General features: G+C 36.3%; 1 protein-coding gene across 1 annotated transcript in view; it reads right to left on the reverse strand.

Moving 5' to 3' along the window:
* Positions 1-23,203, reverse strand: part of cpne7 (copine VII) — a 74,658-nt gene that overhangs the window by 14,708 nt on the left and 36,747 nt on the right. The window contains exons 7-12 of the mRNA XM_065261482.2: positions 20,006-20,089; positions 19,835-19,924; positions 17,539-17,637; positions 14,790-14,876; positions 14,423-14,482; positions 8,842-8,975 (exon numbers count right to left, since the gene is read on the reverse strand). Of these exons, the coding sequence (XP_065117554.1) occupies positions 8,842-8,975; positions 14,423-14,482; positions 14,790-14,876; positions 17,539-17,637; positions 19,835-19,924; positions 20,006-20,089 (554 nt within the window). The remainder of the gene's footprint in view (positions 1-8,841; positions 8,976-14,422; positions 14,483-14,789; positions 14,877-17,538; positions 17,638-19,834; positions 19,925-20,005; positions 20,090-23,203) is intronic.

A 23,203-nucleotide genomic window follows, 5' to 3' on the forward strand; every position in this document is an offset into this window, starting at 1 on the left:
GTTGCGCCACCTGCTGGATAATAGCGGTATTGCGGAAAGCTGAAAATACTCGTCATTAGCAGGGAAGTGTTTTGTCTTAATTGACGAGTTAACTCGTCAATGGTGGGGAAAGAGTTAAACAGTCAACTTACTTTCAACCACAACAAATATTGAAAATCAACATCTATGCATTTGGCAGACACTTTTTCGGTAAAGGGACTAACCCCTCGTTCAGACAGCCAGCGACGTTATCGCTGTGTGACGCCCGTCTCTTTCAATGAGGCGTTTCTTAATCTGCTTGTCATAAACAAATGAGTGCCATCCACGCCAGTAACTGACGAGAGAAGGATGACGTGAACTCCACTGCTTTGTTCTCATTGGTAGTTGCTCCCGAAATTCGCTTGACATTTGAATAAAGTTAAACTTTTCTTAACTTTCTCGCGTCGCTACACATGCCCATACGGTCGCCAACGGTCACTTTCGCTCGTGTCGCCGGAAGTCGCCTCGTTTCCATTTAAATGAATGAGATCGCATCGTTGTGCTACTGCTGGTCGCTGGCTGTCTGAATGGGGCGTTATAGTCCATAACAAGGTATACATTTTTATCGGTGCGTGTGTTCAACTGGGTTTGAACTCGCAGCCTTTTGCACCGCTAATGCAATGCTCTACCACGGAGCTATACAAGAACAAAAGATTCAATAGTATAGGGTGAGGATGGAATACAGTTGGAGGCAGAGGTGTGTGCAAAAACATATGTGTGGAGAGTGTTGTGGGAACAGAGAGGGGGGACTAAAAAGACTTTAGAGTGAACAGGGAATACACAGTCACAGCTGGACAGCAGATCCAAACAGCATGCAACATCTAACAGCAGTGGGACAGAGAGAGATGGGTACGTTGAGGTCACAACCCCATCACAAAGCTAAGCATAAGAAGTAACACAATAACCGCAGGCACAATTTTTTAAAGGCCACCGATGTTACCATCATAATCCCAGTAATCTCTCTCTCTCTCTCTCTCTCTCTCTCTCTCTCTCTCTCTCTCTCTCTCTCTCTCTCTCTCTCTCTCTCTCTCTCTCTCTCTCTCTCTCTCTCTCTCTCTCTCTCTCTCAAACCATAATAAGTCTCATAATCTAATAATGGGATTATGTAAAATGATTTTATGTAGAAAACAGTAAATCACCAAAAAATTACTCTAGCTTAGGGTTTCACAGACTGGGTTACATATCTGCTCAGTTTGGTCTGATAGGACTCTGTGCGAGGTTCAGATTCACTGCAAAAAATGTATGTCTTTGTATGTTTTCTTTTTGTAATTTAGTCTTTGTATGTTTTCTAATATAAATATCTAAAAATTCTTAAATTGAGATACATTTTCTTAGTACAAGTGACTTAAGATATTAAGTTTATTGAGATAGAAGTTTAAGATATTGTTTATTGAAATAAATATTTATATGAAATAAATTATGTTTTTACTTAAGTTAAACTATCTGCAAGTGCAGTAAGAAAAATAAACTTAATTCCAGTTTCAACTTAATTCAGTAAACTTCATTTAAGTTTATTTTTCTTACTGCAATGGCAGATATTTTGACTTATTTTAAGTAAAAAAAGCTCTTGATTTTCATCATTTATTTTAATAAACAAGACGTAATATTTTAAGCCACTTGCTTACCAAGTAAATGTATCTAAATTTAAGAATTTTTTGATATTTATATAAGAAAACAAGACAAAAATACTAAGTAAGAAAGTCATTTTTTGCAGTGTGCGCACTGCAAAATATGATTTTCAAGAAAAAAAATTCTTAGTATTTTGTCTTGTTTTTAAGTAAAAATATCTAAAAATTCTTGAATTAAGATGCTTTTTCTTGATGAGCAAAACGACCCAAGAAAATAAGTCTAGTTTTTAGACCACAAATATTAAATTTAAGTGATTTTGTACATAAAACAAGCAAAAAAAAATCTGCCAATGGGGTAAGCAAAAAAATCTTAAATTTTTTTCTTAAACACTAAATTCAAGAAAAATTTGCTTACCCCATTGGCAGATTTGTTTGCATGTTTTATGCAAAAAATTCACTTAAATGCTCATCATGAAAAAACATCTTAATTTAAGAATTTTTATTTATTTTTACTAAAAACAAGACAAAAATACCAATAACTTTTTCTTGAAAATCATTTTTTGCAGTGTGAGGATAACCAAACATGAATGTCTTAGTATTTTTGTCTTTATTTGTATTATTTTTGTCTTGTATCTAAATTCTTAAATTAAAATTTATTTTCTTGATGAGAAAAATGACCTAGGAAAATAAGTGTAGTTTTTAGACAAAAAAATATAAAATGTAAGCGAATTTGTGCTTAAAACAAGCAAAAAAAATAATAATCTGCCAATAGAAAAAGACAAAACGTTTTTTAAGTAAATTTCTGAAGCAAGTAAACTTTTTTTGCTTGTTTTAAGCACTAATTTACTTAAAGTTTATATTTTTGTTAAAAAACTAGACTTAAAAAAATAGACTTATTCTCCTAGGTCATTTTGCTCATTAAGAAAAATATTTTAATTTAAGAATGTTTAGATATTTTTACTGAAAACAAGACAAAAATACTAAGTAAGAAAGTCATTTTTTGCAGTGCAAAAGCAGTTTGGACGCCTGTAGACATCAAACAGTGACTTCTTTCAAGCCGGTCCATGTCACACAATGCAATCTTCATCTCATAATCACATCACAGTTGAAGTCAACAAGAGCTGCTGAGCTGTGACAATTGGTTTACCATAGTGAGAAATGAAAGATAACTAAAAGAGCCACCAGCCTTTGAGACAAACTTCTGTAACCAGAAATTTGAGTTGGTCAAGCATTGTATTATACTGTATGAATGCACAGTAAGTAAATTTGGATAAAAGCACCTGCCAAATGCACAAGTGTTAAATATATTTTACAGTTCAGACCCCTAAAAACATTCATGAAATAATAACCACACATTATCTGAATACTCCAAATGAATGGCCTGGTGTGTTGAATCCATCAGCAAGATTTATATGCATGATACAATAAAGCCCAACATGCTAAACCTTCACACATCCATGATTGAGAGGCAAGCTGTTCCAACAACTGTGACTTCTACCCACGGTGCCAACTGCCATGCAAAGGAGTAAAAAAATAGTGCTTTCTTAGCTTCCCAAAAGTCTCAGTAAAATTATTGTATATGATGAGGGTTGCATTCATATTCTTCAGTCATATCAGGCATTTTCAAATAAACACCCATAATTTAATTGCTTGTGCATCTTCAGTCTTCTTCAATGTTTAGATTTCTAATTTGAGTTGAATTTTATTTTTTGGTTGGTTTTTAATGCCAAGCCAGATTCTGTAACTATTTTAATGTTTCATAATTATTTTCCCTAAAACCATATTTGGATTAACTTCACTAAAAATGTCAGTGTAGGTCGGTGTAAAGTGATATTAAATACATGTTTTGAGTTTGTCACACCACAGAAAAATGTGTTATTAACCGCCCAGCCAAATCCAAATGATAAAAAAATTATCAAATCTTGGAACAATAAAGTGGATTCTGTGTTCTCAAATGCTGGGGGCGTGTCCATTGTCAATGCTGAAACCACGCCCACTTATGGGAAATCTGCCGCTTTTAAATACCGCTACAGCCTAAATGGATGCTCACGATTGTGTCACTGTGCTTTCACACCGCCACCGGCGAGAGTTTGACACGGTCCGGCGGCAACCAATCGGAAGGCGGAAATGTTCGGCGGCAACCAATCGAAAGGCGGCAACCTCCACTTGATGGGAGTTCAGAGAATGCATTCGAGCGTCAAAGCGTCCACTACATCTTTTCTATAGCGTCGTTGGCAGGGCAGTCAGAGCTTTTATTGACGCTCTCTCCGGTGGCAGTGTGAAAGCACAGTTAGGGGAGGGGCCATGCTAGGTGGCTCCAATGCATCATCGAGCCACTGTTTTAACCCCGCCCATATAATCCTGAACACAGAAATGTGGAAAAACTATTTAATAACTCCACAATTCATTACTACATACTTCATAGTAATCGTCTATGTAATGTGTTTCAGCAATACATTTCTAACATTTATAATGTGTTTAAAAATGACTTTACACAGACTTTAATTAAAACGGTTCCTTCTAGGCACAATTTTATAAAACATAATTCAAAGATAAGTGAATTTGACAAAGACTGAGAACATGTTAGTGGGTCTTCTTCTAATATAAAAATTGTTTCATGCTAAATGGCCTATTTGGCAGTGGGTACCGACAATCTGGTCTCATTGATTAAAAAAAAAAAAGAGTAAACTTAAACGCTATGGAGTTTGTAACAAAATAATTTTTAACTATATGGACCCTCCAACACACACACACACACACACACACACACACACACACACACACACACACACGATTATGTAAAAGGCATTGCAATTAGAAATGAAAAAAATGCGTAAAAGCACTAAACTTCCAGGCACTTCCATCTATTGCCGCCCGCAGCCACAAATGTTTCTAAATTCTAAACGATTATGAAAACAAGAGCTGCCCACCCTCTCTCCTTCTCCTAAAGTCAGTCTGCTTAGAGAAAAATGGCCTTTTACTTTCTTCAGTAAAGTCTTTCAGGGGTCCCTGAGGGGAATCGTTTCAGAAAATATCCAGCATGATCCTGATGGAGGCAATCAGGCCACCGCCCAGAGTCTCGTAGGAGAAGCGAGGATGAACTTCTGTAAAAGGACTAATCCTGCTTTTAATAAAAGCCCAGAGGATAAAGAAGCCGCATGCGGGGAGCTGTAGAGCACGAACAGTGAAATGAGTCATGACTCGGCCCGCCAAAGTCACGTTCAGTCTGACACCAGATTAAGAAGAACGGCAAAAATACTCGCACCGGTACGTGATGTACCGCGCTGAGAATTGTACAATTATTTGTCACTTTAAATGTGTTATGCTGATTGGGTTGTTGGTCACTATAATGGTTTGCACACAGCAGTTTCCAAATGCTTTTTGAATTACGAAATCCTAATTAGCAAGCGATTACATCTCAGTGGTGGACTTTGTTTCAGGTATTATCTGATCCAGAGCCGATGTGAGAAATATTTTGAGCTAAAATTCTCATTTTCTCTCGGACATTTTCTGTGCCCAGTAAGAGGATGCATTAAAAGATCATATTTATGAAATCAATATCCTCTTATTTTCACTACCATTATCAGAATAATACGATGTGATGAATAACACCACCAACTAATGTGTGTCGTTCAATGCAGCTGCAAAGATGTGAAGAATAAAAGATTTGGAACCACAAGAAGTCTTCTTCACCTTCAGCATGACATCATCAACTTTAATGTTGAACCAACAAGATTCAAATGACGGATGTGTGACAAAAATACTAGCTAGTGACTAGCTAGTTAGTTCTCCAACTATGCATTGTACTACGAAGGTTCAGCAGCGAGTTACTTTGTTGTTTGAGAAACGCACCCCAGATAAATTTATTGCATGGTGACAGTGATATGAATGACATGAGGTGCAGATTAAAATCCGTTCATGCATTCCGTTTTCCTCGCTCTCATGGAAAGCTTGGCTCATGGTTGACACAAAGATTTAGCAAAGGAAGATGGAAAACCTATAAAGGGGATCGCACACCGGCCGCGCAGCTCAGCGCCGCACAGCGCCCCGTCGAGTCGCGTCTAGGACAACTCGGAGGTATTGTAAACTGGAAGTGCACATTAAATAGCGCAAGCTTCGTCAGATAGCGTCTACTTCAAAATGCAAAATATACGTTAGCAGCCAATGTTAATCGTTAATGATTTGGGACAAATATGATGTTATTTAATGTTAAACTATGTGAGTGGCACTGTGTGGCGCGACAGGGATTTGAGCAACTTCCTGAGTCAAAGCTGGGCGGCGCGGACAGGCGCCACCTGGCGGCGCCGGTGTGCGTGTACTCATAGAAAACAATGTATTCGTTTTTTTTTAGAACGGCGCTACGCGGCGCTGAGCTGCGCAGCCGGTGTGCGATCCCCTTAAGGTTTAATTTCCTCTCAGAAGACAGTGACAGTCAAGAGCATGCTTGAGATTTGAATGAAATACGTAATGTGAGAGGAATAAAAACAGACTACAATATTGTTGTTGAACATAATTTCCAATCAGCTGTAATTACAAATTGTGTATTTAATTATGAAACTAACCATAACTTTTCCACCACTTGTGAGTTCTAAAGTAATTTAATCTTATTTTATTATATAGCATTCTTTACGATTCGCTTATTAAGGACTACAGCGAACGGCCTGTCTGGACTACAGCCGTCTACTTCTCTGTAAACTTTCTAAAATGTTTAAGTCTGCAGGGCTAAACCAGGTGATATCTGACAAAACACCCTATGCCACACATATATCATCATCAACAGGATCTGAATTCAATATTTTTAGTTATCTGATTGAACAATGCAGAGTTTAATCAGAATATTTTTCTCATGTGTAGGCATCTCAAAGTTTTACTTTTTTAGAAAGTAAAAAGCCAACCAAACCCACATTACCCCACTGGCATGTTCATTTAGCAAAAACATATTAAACAACAGGTGACCAGGCGATATTTGTAACACACCCTTTCTGTCTGAACCCACACAGCGTTGCTGTACGACCCAGGAGAATTTTAAGTATCCCCAGGCAGTTCCACTTTAGGTACATCTTTATATACTAAGTGCTCACTGTTAAACATCATTCTTTGTCTTTGGCGTTCATTAGTAGGATGTGTCTATTGACTCATTTGGTTTCGATCTGAGAATCCAATCCTCCCTTTGGAACAGATTACATTATAAATGTGGAAGGCCGTAATTAACCAGCTCCTCTAAGGTTAACTAGAAAAAGGCCAAAACAAAAACAACTTAAGCAAATATTGATTAAAAAAAATATTATCTCCTCCTCTGTTTCTGTTTACTACTTGCTTACTCCTGAAACTTGTTGTATATTATTGGCCCTTGTAACATCAATTGGTTATGCCTCGTTGGTAAATGTGAATAAAAGCATGTGCAAATCGTTTGCAGTCAATGTCTGTCTAGCACTATCATCAACATCAAACAATACAAGAACGTTGTAAATGATTATGTAAGATAGCTGCTTAACAGACAGACCATAAATTCATGATCAATGACGTAACCGGCAGGGACACTGGGATCGATGGTCAAGTTCAGAGGCTATTCGTCATATTACATAATATCATTTATTTTCCGATTTCAATGTAATAAAGGGAAGGTAAAATGTGCAGTCTCAAACAATAAGAATAAACTAACTGTTTATCCACCCAATGCTTTAGTTTGTAATTTGAATAAATTGTCAATTTTAGAGAGATTTTAAAAAGGCTAAAATTCTGGACAGAATGGAGTTGGGGAAACAGACAGATATCTCTAAAATCGCAACATATAACCGACCAACAATTAAACCTGACATTAACCGCACAATCACTTTTGTTTTTTAAACCTCAATTGTGCTAAAAAAAAACACTTTTTTGAGGTCGTTTCAGCTATTGCACATGCGTACAGGTTGGCAAATCTCACCTCACGAGACTCTATAGACAAGGAGTTTCCAACCATTTTAAGCAAGGGCTACCTCAATGAATAAATCATTCTGGAGGGCTATTTTATTTTATTTTACTTTTTGATATGTTTTATTGTTTAAAATGTTAACATACATAGAAGAAACCAAACTAATGTAAAAAAATATATATATATAATAAATTATTATTAAAATTAAGGCTTTTAATGGTATGTGCTTTGGCGGGTAACTCACAGACTCCATGCGGGCAACCTGATGCCCACTGCTATCCGTGAATATCAGTCATGTGACCTTTCATGTCATTCCAGTTACCTGCCGCCATCTTGAGTACCTACCGAGTACCAGTAGGCTACTGACAAGCATTGTCTAGCTTGCTACGATTTACAGATTTCTTATCTTTTACTGTCTTTGATTTTTACGGATACAGGAAATGGCTACGAAAGACAACATTTCTCACCTCGACTGTCATGAAAAGAAACGCTACTTTAAAAAAATATATCTTGGTTAGGGTGTGATGCCTACTCGATCCCTGATGCGTTCTTCCAGTCGCTGTCCGCTGCTACCGAACTACCACTAATTTTACAACCGTAAGAAGGCATGACACAACATGAAACTTTGCTTGAAGTATCACCTGGATCTCTACACATGGACGCGAGCATTGAGAACATTGTTTGTGTACACAGAGTTTACTAAAAAGAAAGGTTTTGAACAACTGACTTGTTCTGTTTTGGTGTCCGCTCGCCGTCTTTGCCAGACATAAATAATCGATCTCTGAATGCGAACAAATGAGTCTCATATAAGGCTCCTTTTTCAACTAGAAGGTCAATATTGTTTTTCACTTGCGACAAAACACCGAATTATCCGTGCATTTGTATAGTTAATATCTGTTATCTTTGATCAGACGGACTACGATACCTTCACTAGCAGCCTAGAACGTTAAAGTAGTGAGCTGCCATATTTAAAAAAGCAGCCTCAAGCCAGGCCTACAGAAATGTTCCCCAAAGTATTGCACCAAAGTTATCCAAGTCATTAATCTAAGTAAAAATATTTAACTGTATTTATGCACAAATTCAAATTTACATATATCATTTGCCTCTAAGTCAGCATGAAAAAGCATTTGCAATTCAATTTTAGATTTCATTGTCAGTCATCTGTGAAAGACTTCACTCCCACAACACTGCCGCCACCCACTTCTGCACTAAATTCTGCATTAAATTTCACCCTAAAAAAAATGATACCCCTAACTTCAATAACGTTCTTATTTGTCAGACAGCAAAACAACAAAGCTTCATTATAGCGGTCACAACCAACACCAAAACACCAGCACCAACCTGTCATAGTCCTGGCAGATCTCCCCCACGGCTATCAAAGCTTTCAGATACTCATTTGGCTGATATGGGTTGATGTAGTGAAGGGAACAGCTATTGCGAGGATCTCCATTAGACGCTGTGAAGTCAATGGCAACCTAGAGAGATAAAAGCATTACACTGATGAACCTGCAAACCACAGTTAAAAATGATGAAATAATATACAAACAAAAACAAAGGCTGGATAATCCATTCATAAGCGTTTAACTGATCATCACTCAACATTCAATAATTTACTCCCTCTCGTTTTTACTTTCTAAGTTGAATTTTTTGTTTAAATAATACTGTACCCTGATTATCCTTTATATATAAAAAAAGTTTATCTGGACAGGAGCTCTGGGTTGTCCTCTATAAAACTTGATTTAAAAATTTATGCACTCAAATATACATCACCATAAACAATTAAAGTGCATAAAATGGACAATATATAAATTTGCTCCACCTAGAGGCAATGTAGATTTCATGCAAATGTTACGATATAAACGACAAATGAACATTTGTATTCTGTGTTGAGCCATCTGAATAAGTACAAAATCATTCACTCCAATCACCCGAATGTCTATATGTAATTTAATAGGAGAGGAAAAGTTAATATTAATTTGGATTCATGAATACTCTTGACACATTTGATGCTCTTAATGGAAGCACACTGGGTAAGGCACATAAAAGAATAGTTCACTTAAAAATTCTGTTATCACCCCCAAGTCATTTCAAATTATTAAAGGCATACTCCAGTCAAATATCAAAATTACCCCATAATTTACTAACCCTCAAGCAATCCGAGATATATATGTCCATTAACGTTCAGACAAAAACATTTGGAATTATTTTAGTATATGTTCTTGTTCTTCCGAGCTTTATAACGATAAAAACATGGATCAAAAAACAAACTTTAAACTCCTAAAAGGTGAATCCATCCTTCACAGAAGAAATCCACCTGGCTCCAAGGGGTTAATAAAGGTCTTCAGGTAATGATGCCATTATGTAAAAAATATGCATATTTTAAACTTTATAAACTATAATAACTAGCTTCAGGTAATAACACCATCTTGGACTAACTACGAAACGTACTTATGGCAAACAACACTCACTATGCTAAAGATGAATCCATGTTGTTAGCGAAAGCCAGTTACAGTTAACTCTTTCACCGCCATTGATGAGATATCTCGTCAATTAAGAGAAAACGCTTCCCCGCCAATGACGAGATTTTCCGTCTTTCCGCAATACCGCAACTTTTTAAACCCGGAAGTATTGCCCTATGGCAAGCGGCTGCATGTCCGTGTCTGTTTTAAAGATCGCTCTGAATGGGATCTATATGAAAAGTCCGTCACAAAAATGGAATTATCACTGCTTTTTGCTTTATGAAAAACGCTGGCGCTGGCTGGCAACTTTTTTAAAAAACGCTGGTGGTGAAAGAGTTAAAAAGATTGAAATATGCACTTTTTGGGGGTTTAAAGTAAGAGGTTGTTCCCTGAACCCTGCACTGCAAAAAAAACGACTTTCTTACACCTTGGGCCCTATCATACACCCGGCGCAATGCAGCACAACGCAGGAGTCTTTTGCTAGTTTCAACCCGCCACAATGATCATTTTCACATTTAGCGCCACATTGTTTAAATAGCAAATGCATTTGCACCCAATTTTGCGCCCATGCCCATGGGCCTTCTGGACTGAAAACGAGGTGTGTTCAGGCGCATTTTGAGGCAACTAAAGTCTGGTCTAAAGTCAATGGCCCAATATTGTTTTTGTTATTTAATGAGCGCATTAGTAAACAAGCGCCTATAAACAAGACAACAATGCACATTTGCTTATCACACACATGGAAAAATTAAAGGATTAAAATGTTAAAGATTATTATTGAGTCTCTTGGACATAAATGAGGACTAATTATGAGACGTAAGAAGGCGTAAAGAGCTTCACCTGTACCCTGGTAAATAATTAAATGTTTTGCTTTAAACAAATGCAAATATTGCATCTATTTTCAAATATTTTTTTTAAATGCTACCCCATGGATTAATAATATATGATGACTTTGTACCTGTGGATATGGTGAAATGAGAACTGTTTGTGTGTAATGCTTTTTTAAACACTCATGGCGCTGTCCGAGTGCTGAAATGTTTCGGCTCTCAACACGTTTGTAAATTCTTTATCTCTTAAAGATTTCAAGAAACATTCAAGAAAAATTTTCTTACCCCATATTTTATGTCTATGTATGTTTTTTCTTTATTTATTTTCTTTGTTTATTTTATTATTATTTTTTTATTTATTTTATTATTATTACTTTATTATTTTTTATAATTGTAAATCCCTCATAAAAGAATGTTTGTTCTTATTATTGTATAATACTATGTTATTGTTTATTACTATTTGTATTTATAATACAAATGTTAATTGTTACTGACATAATGGTAATAATAAAAAAAATTGTTCTTACCCCATTGGCAGATTCACTTAAAGGATTAATCAATTTTCTTAAAAAAAATCCAGATAAATTACTCACCACCTTGTCATCCAAAATGTTGATGTCTTGTGTTTTTTGTAGGATTTTTCCAATTTTAATGGACTTTAATTGACCCCAACACTTAACAGTTTTAATACAGTTTAAAATTGCAGTTTCAAAGGACTGTAAACGATCACAAACGAGGCATAAGGGAAACGTCTAGCGAAACAATTGTTATTTTTGGCAAGAAAAATAAAAAATATGCACCTTTAAACCACAACTTCTCGTCTTCATCCGGTCCTGTGACGTGCCAGTGCGACTTCACGTAGAGGTCACGGACGACGTATCGAAACTACGCCCCAGTGTTTACAAGCAACCCAGTCTCACCCCATGTCGTCAATATTTGACGACACTTGACCATTCGTCAATATGTGACGCGGAGGGTATACCTTTCGCGTCATTTTTTGACGAACTGGGGACTTCAACACTATTACGTCCGTTGCATTCTCTTCTCCTATTTTCTTACCAATTTCGCGTCGGTTTAGGGTTAGATTTACATAATGACATCCCTACCCAAACCTAACTCTAACCCCAACGCCAGGTGACAACTGTTTCTAACCCCAACGCCAGGTGACAACTGTTTAATTTCGCGTACACTGTTTAATTTCGCGTACACTGTTTAATTTTGCGTAATCTAACCCTAAACCGACGCGAAAATGGTAAGAAAATAGGAGAAGAGAATGCAACGGACGTAATAGTATTGAAGTCCCCAGTTCGTCAAAAAATGACGCGAAAGGTATACCCTCCGCGTCACATATTGACGAATGGTCAAGTGTCGTCAAATATTGACGACATGGGGTGAGACTGTGTTATTACAAGTGTGGGGAAAGAGGACTGTTCCGACGTTGTTGTATGTCGAATGATACAAATTAGTGTCTTTGTGTCAGTTTATTGATTAAAATCGTCCGCAAATGTGCGTTTCATATATGTAACACGTGACCTTTCCACTGCATTACACAATTACGTGAGGTCGCGCTGGCTCGTCACACAGCTGAAGGAAGAAGAGAAGTTGTGGTTTAAAAGTGTATATTTTTTATTTTTCTTGCCAAAAATGACAATCAGTTTGCTAGATAAGACCATTATGCCTCGTTTGGGATCGTTTAGAGTCCTTTGAAGCTGTGTTAAAACTGCAATTTTAAATTTCATTAAAATTGTTAAGTATTGGGGTCCATTAAAGTCCATTAAAATGAGAAAAATCCTGGAATGTTTTCCTCAAAATAAAAAACATAATTTCTTCTTGACTGAACAAAGAAAGACATCATCATTTTGGATGACATGGTGGTGAGTAAATTATCTCGATTTTTTTATCCTTTAAATTGTATATTTTTGTCTAAAAACTAGACTTTTTTTCTTAGTTCATTTTGCTTATCAAGAAAATGCATCTTGATTTGAGAATTTTTAGATATTTGTTGTGAAAACAAAACAAAAATACCAAGTAAAAAAGTAATTTTTGCAGTGTTTTCTACCATTATAAAACTTGGAAAAGCAAGGACATTTATTAAAATAACTCCAAATGTGTTCATCTGAAAGATGATGGACATATGTATCCCGGATGGCTTGAGGATGAGTAAATCATGGGGTAATTTTGATATTTGGCTGGAGTATCGCTTTAAGAAATAAAAATACCGGACCTTTCAAAAGAAAAGGATGCAAAATCACCATATCACAAGTATCATTAAAGGAATATTCCATTTTCTTAAAAGAAAAATCCAGATAATTTACTCACCACCATGTCATCCAAAATGTTGATGTCTTTCTTTGTTCAGTCCAGAAGAAATTATGTTTTTTGAGGAAAACATTGCAGGATTTTTCTCATTTTAATGGACTTTAATAGAGCCCAACATTTAATACTTAACTCAACACTTAACAGTTTTTTTCAACGAAGTTTCAAAGGACTATAAATGATCCCAAACGAGGCATAAGGGTCTTAGCGAAACGATTGTCATTTTTGACAAAAAAAAATAACAAATATACACTTTTAAACCACAACTTCTCGTCTAGATCCGGTCCTGAAAGCGTCAGCGTGACCTCACGCAATACGTCATGACGTCAAGAAGTCACAGAGGACGAACGCAAAACTCCGCCCCAGTGTTTACAAGTGTTGAGAAAGAGGACCATTCCTACGTTGTTGTATGTCAACTGATACTAATTAATGTCTTTGTGTCAGTTTATTGTTTAAAATGGTCCGCAAATGTGCATTTTATATATGTAACACGTGACCTCCCTACGTCACTACACATTTACATGAGGTCGTGCTGGACCGGACCGAGAAGTTGTGGTTTAAAAGTGTATATTTGTTATTTTTATTGTCAAAAATGACAATCGTTTTGCTAGATAAGACCCTTATGCCTCATTTGGGATCGTTTAGAGTCCTTTGAAAATCCTGCAATGTTTTCCTCAAAAAACATAATTTCTTCTGGACTGAACAACATTTACATCAACATTTTGGATGACATGGTGGTGAGTAAATTATCTGGATTTTTCTTTTAAGAAAATGGACTATTCCTTTAAAGTGGTGCATATGAACTGTGTGCTATATTTAATGTCCCAATTCACTAGAATTGCAAAAGAACAACCAATGCATTTTTGAAAATATTTCCTTTTGTATCATATAGGTTTGCATAACAGTGAATGAAAGAGTAAATTATGACAAAATGACCTTATTTGGGTAGAACGTTTCACTAAAGGACTCTGGAGGAGGTATTAACTTGTAGTAATGCTTACAGGCATGAAACAATGAATCACATTCCCAGATCTCAAAGTGGCAGCTGGTCAATAAAATTAACTGATGATGAATAGCGTAATGTGAATGGAGCCAAAATTAAATGGCTAAAGTGTATACGGATAAGCAGGAGAGCACCACATGGACACATCGCAGGTTGCTTATAATCTACAATAAATTATAATAAGGATGCAGTTATCAATCAAGCAAGCCTTGCATTAACATCTATCTACATGCTTGTTTGTAGTGCACGGACAGCGGATCTGTGAAGGACTGAATTGCGTTGCAGTGCTAAATGTGGAGCACACTGCTGTTCGCTCTTACTGTGAAGTGTATTTGGCAGCCTCCCATGATGTAGTCCAGGAAGGAATAGACTCTGTGAAGCTGAAAGATAAAATGAAGGGTAAATCTTGGGAACCTCTGTGCATTTATCTGATTCACAGGAGAGAACTGTCTAACAAACCTTATCTTCAGAAAAATACATCTTTATCAAAATAACACATGCGGTACTGTGCAAAAAGGCTTAGGCCACCATGCCGCCATTAAATTGTTATATTTGCATTGCTAATTCATAATTATTTCTAAGTCTCTTTAATGGAAAACAACCAGAAACTTTGCAAACATTTCTTGAACAGTGATGGCACATCTGTAAAGCTCTCTGTGCATGCAGACAAACTGGCTGACTCCTTACCTTGAGATCGCTGAGAATAACCAACCCCGAGTTCTTGTAATTCTTTTTCTTCAGCTTGTATTTTGGATTGATGCACTCCCATGTGACCTTCAGAAACACAAATGAGACTTAAACTGAAGGCTGTCACTGACGATTGAAAATGGGAGTGCAGTTAATACACCTTTATTACAGAAGTAAAAGGCTTGTGACATTTCGTCACTCCATTCTCGTCCTTCAAGTCTTTAAATAAAGGTTCCTTTGTCGGGCTGAATGGTTACATAAAGAACCTTGTTCACTCTTACAAATAAAGGTCGATTTATACTTTTGTAAAGGACTGTAGCCTGTCAGTTTTCATTTACTTTTGCGTCAGTGTGCAAAGAGTCCACGGGTATGTGACTGGTGTATACACAGTATCAAGGCAAAAGCCGTAGAAGCAGCAGTGTATTGTGTACATTGTTGGAGAAGCATCAGCAGTGATGGAGGCAAATAGACAGCAACTTTACTTGCAGCATGAGTTGTTAAATATCACCCCCACAACATGGTCCATTTTTTTTTAAAGGGGACATTTCACAATACTTTTTTTTAAAGGTCACGTACTTTCTGATTCCATTTTTGAAACCCTATTTAATGTTGCAATAATAGCATAAATAAGTTCACTGCCAGGCAATATATTTTCGTTAACAGAATTCGCCTTTCAAAGCCTACAGCGAACGGCCGGTTTGGACTACAGCCCTCTACTTCCTGCTTTAATGACATCAGTAGAACAGTTTTTTGACTAAACTCCGCCCACAGGAATACGTCAGTCGCCAGCTAAGCTAACGGCAAGCTAAGCTGCTATTGAATCACAACACACTTAACAAACTACACAATCAGAACTCGTTAAGTATTTCTGAAGGAGGGGCTTCAAAGAACAATGAAGACATCAGCCTGTTTTTAAGACAGTGAAAACAGCACTATACAGATAAGTAAATTTTGTGCAAAATCCAGCGTTTTTTTACCCTTAAAACATGTACACATGTTATATTGCGCACTTTAAACACAATCAAAGCTTCAAAAACACAGAAAGAATGGGACCTTTAAGATGTCAAATAAATCTTTGGTGTCTTTCCCTAGAGCACGTATGTGAAGTTTTAGCTCAAAATACCAGATAATTTATTACAACATGTTAAAATTGCCACTTTGTATGTGTGTGGAAAAAAGTGCCATTTTGGGTGGGCCCATTTACATGCAAATGAGCTGATCTCTGTACTAAAAGGCAGTGGTGGTTGCATAGTCCAGATTAAGGGGCAGTATTATCCCCTTCTGACATCACAAGGGGAGACAAATTTCAAAATTTCACATGCTTTCAGAGAATGGTTTTCCCAAACTAAGGTCTCGTACACACTGCAAACTTTCAGGAGTGACAACCGCATTTAAATGTGGGAGTAAATCCCTTAAAATTTCTTTTAATGTCTGTACGGAACAAGACTCACTCCCGAAAATGTGATGATTGACACAGAAATAACCATAGCAACGTTCTGCCGTCTGCAACGTTCTCACATGCTCATCACTCAGCTTTGACCAAAATAATTTAACAGCATTTGTTTTGCAATAAACCTCCGTCTTGGTGTTGTGATTGTATGCTTTTGTGAGGCTGCTTCACAGCGCGCGGTCTTCCAGTGTTGCCAGGTCCTTGTCTTTTTTGTACGTAAATACCGTTTTGGCGCTTAACCATTTATGGCTTTTGGCTCATGAAGCGATCATATTTTTTTGTGTTAATAAAGTGTGAAGGTGCCGGTCCCAATATTTTGATCTTTGAGGTAAAGCATTTAGATTTATTTTGGTTTATTATTGGATTTTTCTTTTTTGCTGGTTTTTTGGTGCAAGATCTGGCAACACTAGTCAGCAAACGCTCGTGCCTCTGTCATTTTCTGAAGACTTTTTCCACTTCTAAGCATTTTTTTTTTTTTCAGAAGAGAGACCTGTCCTGTTTATGATGCATGTTTAAACACTTGATTAGCTACTAGTTCAGTAGCGGTTCAGTTCGGTTATGTACACACTAAGCAGAGTTTGTGTAAATGTGGTTGTCACTACCTGTATTTTGTGGGAGTTAATACGGTTGTAGAATGCAGTTGTCAGTCCCGTAAATTACTGAACTTTGTGTGTACAGAACAGGATTAAGCATTAAAATGTGAATGACAACCGAATTAATATGCAGTGTGTACGGGACCAACCTTACTGGGTTTTTCTTTTTTCCCATTTTCTAGGTTGATAAAAGCACTGGGGACCCAATTATAGCACTTAAACATGGAAAAAGTCAGATTTTCATGATATTTAACAGTGTTAGCGGAAATGGGATGCAGATTTTTTTGACATGAGGAAGGCGTTCAAAAAAGCTTTGTTGTAGTAAGAAAAGGTTATTTTATTATAAAGAGGCATAAAAGAAATGTGATGTATTGCTATTGCGACAAATATACCCATGCTACTCATGACTGGTTTTGTTGTTCAGGGTAACAATTGTTTTTTCTAGGAATCTTTGACTGATTGGTTTCTTTAAGAACCAAAAATGGTTCTTATATGGCATCGCTGTGAAGAACCTTTTAAGCGTCTTGCACAAAATTAGTTGTACATAGTTGCACAAATTCTTTGTAGTGGACAAAGGGTTAAGAAATGGTTAAGAAACCCAAGATGGTTCTTGTATGGCACTGCTGTAAAGAAATCTTTTTAGCACTTTTATTTTCAATAAGTGTATAGGAAACAGTGATTACAGTGTTGATCCTCTCACACTGACCTTATTACCAGAGGAAATCTTCTGCATTTCCTTGAAATTGGTGTAGAATTCCCCAATGAAGTCATGCTTCCCCCTGGAGTCATAATCCCAGACTAAACACTGCAGGTTACAGACAACACAAATACATTAACTTACTTCTCGCTTCAATTTGCATTTTAATTAGATTTTGTTCTTGGATATTTTTCTTAAAGAAATGACACGCTGAAATTAAATGGGTATTTGAATGTAAAAATGATAAAAACTACATAACTTTTAACCTTGAGTGGTTGAATTATGATTGAAACATCAGTGGGCAGAATTGTTTGTTTTTGAAGGACAAAACCTCATATAACATATAAGATATAACATATAAAACATCATCTTAATTCCTAAGAAGAAAAGGAAGGTTACATCTACACTGATCCAGATACATTTCAAAACTGTTTTCATCAAAAAACTCTCTATGTCCACAATAACATTTTTAAGCGACTTCCAAAAGTTGTTCATATTCAACGAAACATCTTAAAATGTGTACGTCTCTGTGCTGTGCATGGGTAAAATGTAATGCACTACAAGTGTCATTTATGTGAAGTGTTTATTTATTTATTAAAGTGACACAAATTTTTAACAACGCTATCAAACTAGACAGCAAACTAGTCGTCCAGGGGTGCGTTTCCCAAAAGCATCGTTAGCCAACTACTATCGTAAGTTTCGTCGTTACTGACAAAGTTCAGCGATTTGGTGTTTTCTGAAACCATAGTTCAAAGGAACATTCACAAGCTGCATTGCAAACTTGTGCGGTTTGAACGACAGCTCTTCACTTGTCGCTAAAAGCATCGTTCCTTGTTATTATAATATGTAGACTTAAAGGTGTAGTGTGTAATTTTTAAAATGATCTCTTGACTGAAATGCAAAATAATATACAAAACTATATTATCAGGGGTGTATAAAGACCTTTTTATAATAAACCGTTATGTTTTTATTACCTTAGAATGAGATTTTTTTATCTACATACACAGAGGGTCCCCTTACGTGGAAGTCGCCATTTTGTGCCGCCATGTTTCTACAGAAGCCCTTAACGGACAAACTTTATTTACTAAGTTGTCTCCGTTGATGACATGTTTTACCGTTGGCGGCTACCATAGCTTCTCTATGCGTTTCAAAAGCGAGTGGTGAGCAGTGGACTGAGCCGTTGGTTGCAATTCGCAACCTCACCACTGGATGCCACTAAAATTTACACACTGCACCTTTAAGTTGATGAACAAAATAAGCAAAAAACATGTAGTACATTCTATATCCATCATTCTAAATATATATAAAATTTAATTTTACGTCTTTAAGTTTGTAAACAAAATCCAACGAGCTTTAAGACCCTGGGAAATCCCTGTGAAGTGAGAAGGAACTTGCGCATTAATTGAATATCTTGAAAATAAACAACAGATAACAAAATCACGATAACAAAATCTTCTGATGCAATATATATTTACAGCAATAATCTGACATTAAATCGATTTGCACCGATTAATTACTTTACCTCCCACGTGACATCATCAACTATGTTGTTAAACCAACATGGTTCAAACAATGAATGTGCGACAAAGTTACTATGCATTCGGGAAACAGTCGTGACAAGGTAATTAGTATGCAACTTTGAACCGTACAATGTTGGTTCAGCAGCGAGTTACGTCGTTGTTCGGGAAACGCACCCCTGTATCTTGCTTTGGGCTGAATGTGTCACATGGCTACGTCACATGAGCAAAATGTGTATCATCCCATACGGCAAAAAATATGTGTTCAAATATAATTTTAAATATATTTCAAAATAAAAGCCAAACAATATATGTACTGTAATATATTTTGAAATATGTTTACAAAAATGTATTTTTCACCAATATATTTTTGGCCATTTTTTTATATTTTGAAATGTGTTTTAAAAATAAATATATTTTTAAGTATTCACGTCGCATTGGAAGAAAAATGGGGTTTTGCCGAATGGGGCAGAGGCGGTCCGCACAGGGAGCTCATGCACCCAAAGAGCAAGCAAGATTTGTTGGTTCAACTTGAAGATATAAGTTAACTCAAAAATGTTTTGTAAAAATTGTGTCAACTAAAATTTTTAAGTTTAATTAATTCAGAATTTTAAGGCAACCAGGTAACTTTTTTTAAGTTGAACTAACTTTTTTCCAGTGCACGACAGGCGCGGCTGAAGATAAAAATATTTGAACTAAATGCGGTTATATCCCATTAGTCAGACAAGTTTGGAATGACATGAGGATAAGTTTTCATCTTTGAGCGAGCTGTCCCTGTATTCATTTACCTTTAACTTCCTTTCATCATCACAGCTACACAGAGAAATGAGGGACACTTTGAATGGCTCCCACACGGGGTTCAGATTGTTTTTGATTACCTGTAGACAAAAACATCATTATAAACTAAAGCGAAATAAAACAGAGAGATTATTATTATTCGGTGAGGCAGAACGACTTACTTCAGTTCTGTGTACAAGCTGTTCTGTTCCATCGTCATTAATTCGGTAAATCTCTAAGAACGGATCTGACTTGCTGAAGAGATCCTGGTACAAGAGAATTTCACAAAAAGCTCAAGCATACACAAGTGAATAACATGTAATGGACGATTCTCTAAAGACTCCATGAAATGGTTTAATGAGCACAGTTTGCTTCCGTTTTCTATTTAAGGGTAAGCTGGGCCAAAGCATTTAGCAAGACAAGTAGATGGTAAAACCCTCACTACTTGCTATTGCAAGAATAGAAATGGATTTTCTCATTATACAAAGCATTTTATTTAGAGAGATGACAGTGAACTTCACCAGATCAGATCTTGCACAGATGTATCTTTTAACTTTGTATGCTGTTTATATTTAGTAACACAACAAGCTTCCATTTGTGAGGTTCCAAAAAGGAAACGTTAAAGACTTCAATAGCAGACTGTTTCTCACACAAACACATCACTTGATATCAGTCATATGCATTATGTCTATAAGTTTGACAGATGTGGTCACTATAAATGGAGATTGTCTGGAGAGCACACAGAGTTAAAACCACATACAGTATGATGATCTCAGATGCAAACAGCACTAAACGGTACCTCCGTCAAAAATGAGATAATGATAACTGAATGATCTCGGCACGTATAATACGTTCATCAAATACTTTTGCTTTAAATCTGCTTATATCTAGCCTGGGGCCATTCAGCAGAAACCATTAAGATTCTGATTTAAAAAAAATCTTATTTACAAGAAAACATGTCAGACGCACTTAGAGGGTTTTGCATATAAGCTCTTCATATATTTTGAGAATGAGAATTTTTTAGTTTGCAAACTTTTTCTTTAAGGGTATACAGCAGTTACATGTGTATTTATTTCAAAGATATCAGATTTAACATTGGATAAAACAAAATTGAGCATTTCTATTACTGTAAATATAAGACAATGCACCACATAACACACAACTACAGCATCGCATGAGTCACCTGTGTGCATGCAAATTTGCTGAAATAACCTTAAATAAAGAGTTTTTAGTGCAATTTGAGCTTAGGAAACAGAAGTTAATATGATGTTATACGGTTGTATAATTTTTGGTCAGAAATATGTGGCTTAATTGTGATATTACCATGCGATTTAGGAGATTTCTGTCTTCATCTTTTCCTAATATTTAAAGAGCACCTATTAAAGGACAGATTTACTAAAAGCTTGCGCCAGTGCAAACCATCATTTTCATGTTAAATAACGACAATTGGAGTGGATAATTAGCGCTGAAAAGGTGTGGTATTATATGCATTTCTAGGAGTTTCCCTTTCAGACGCAAAATTTATGGGAGGAGATTATTTAAAGCATTCACGCAACGCGATTTATTAATGTTTGTGCGTGTGATATTACTGTTTTTGGTCTCATTAATTTAACGCCGTCTTAAATCAATTTGCCCTATAAATGGCTGAAATTGTAGCTGATAGAAGAGGCATCAGAGAGCGCGTAGTACAAGGCAGGGGATTTTTTAACATGTAAGAGTTTATTTTGTAATGCCAGAGGAAAATCAAACATATTGTTTGCAAAGCCATTTTTTTTAATTGCTGGAGAAAACAAAAGAGGAGTCACTAGAAGTAGTCACACAATACCAGGTGTTTCAAAACGTATTGTAAACCTTCACTTTTTAGTGTCCTATGGCTTCGTTAGCTGTGATGCCAGTTGTGTGTTTTTTCATTTGCGCCTTTTTAGTAAATAACCCACAGATATTACCACTCCCATCTGCGGTTCTCACCCCATTTCGTCAATATTTGACGACACTTGACCATTCGTCAATATGTGACGCGGAGGGTATACCTTTCGCGTCATTTTTTGACGAACTGGGGACTTCAATACTATTACGTCCGTTGCATTCTCTTCTCCTATTTTCTTACCAATTTCGCGTCGGTTTAGGGTTAGATTACGCAAAATTAAACCGTGTACGCGAAATTAAACAGTGTACGCGAAATTAAACAGTTGTCACCTGGCGTTGGGGTTAGAGTTAGGTTTGGGTAGGGATGTCATTATGTAAATCTAACCCTAAACCGACGCGAAATTGGTAAGAAAATAGGAGAAGAGAATGCAACGGACGTAATAGTATTGAAGTCCCCAGTTCGTCAAAAAATGACGCGAAAGGTATACCCTCCGCGTCACATATTGACGAATGGTCAAGTGTCGTCAAATATTGACGAAATGGGGTGAGACTGTGTTACCTTTTGCGCTAGTTTGCCCTATTTAGTAAATCTGGCTAAATAGCTAAAAACAACTTTATTTTGTATATTTGCTGTAATACAATGTGTCAGCATGATTTGTGGTTCAAAAATACCGTACATTATTGTTACTCCTCTATGCCCTGCCTCCGTAAAAGACATTGATTTTGAGCTTGTCGTTCTGAAAAGCGCATTGTCCTTTAATTGGCTAGCTAACCAGTACCTTGTGATTGGTCTAAATACCACCGGAAATGTGACGCTCCTAACTGTATTTGGAAATTGAGCTTTCAATGCAATTACTAATATGAGTTAATATCGTCTTTACTACCTTATACGAGCGGAATCTGATCGAGAAAATGCAGATGACCAAGCTGATCGATTAACTTTACTAGCGCAGCTTGAGCAGAACGTAACAGATTTGTAAGGTAAGGATACTAAAACATAAAACCATGTGTGCGTTTGTAATTGTATAAACAACATAAATGGGCAGATTTATGATAATGACCATTGTAAAAAAAATTCAACAGTTGGAGACGATAACTCGTGTCTTTGTTTACTTGTGTACCTTTGCATATCCTTAACATGTACTACTACACACTTACACACCAAAGGATGTGAATAGAAAAATATGTGCGCTTTAATTAAAAACGCAACACACGGGGGCATGTAATATGTAGAATTTGTTCAATTTTCCATGACAAATTATTATCCAAGATTTTTTTCCTATATGCGTTTATTTGTAAAATAAATTATTATATTCTGTTTAATATTTTCTCTTCCCAATTTTTTATTAAAAACCCATGAGTTCAAAATGTAAATTGTGGCTTTTAGGCGTTTTTAATAAAAAAATGGAAAGATAAAATACAAAATAGAATATATAAACTTCTTATAGAAATAAACAAATATAGAAAAAAATCGCTCATCGATTTTTACAATTATTTGTCATGGGAAACATGAA

The sequence above is a fragment of the Paramisgurnus dabryanus genome, chromosome 2 (assembly GCF_030506205.2).
Source record: "Paramisgurnus dabryanus chromosome 2, PD_genome_1.1, whole genome shotgun sequence".
Classification (NCBI taxonomy): domain Eukaryota; kingdom Metazoa; phylum Chordata; class Actinopteri; order Cypriniformes; family Cobitidae; genus Paramisgurnus; species Paramisgurnus dabryanus.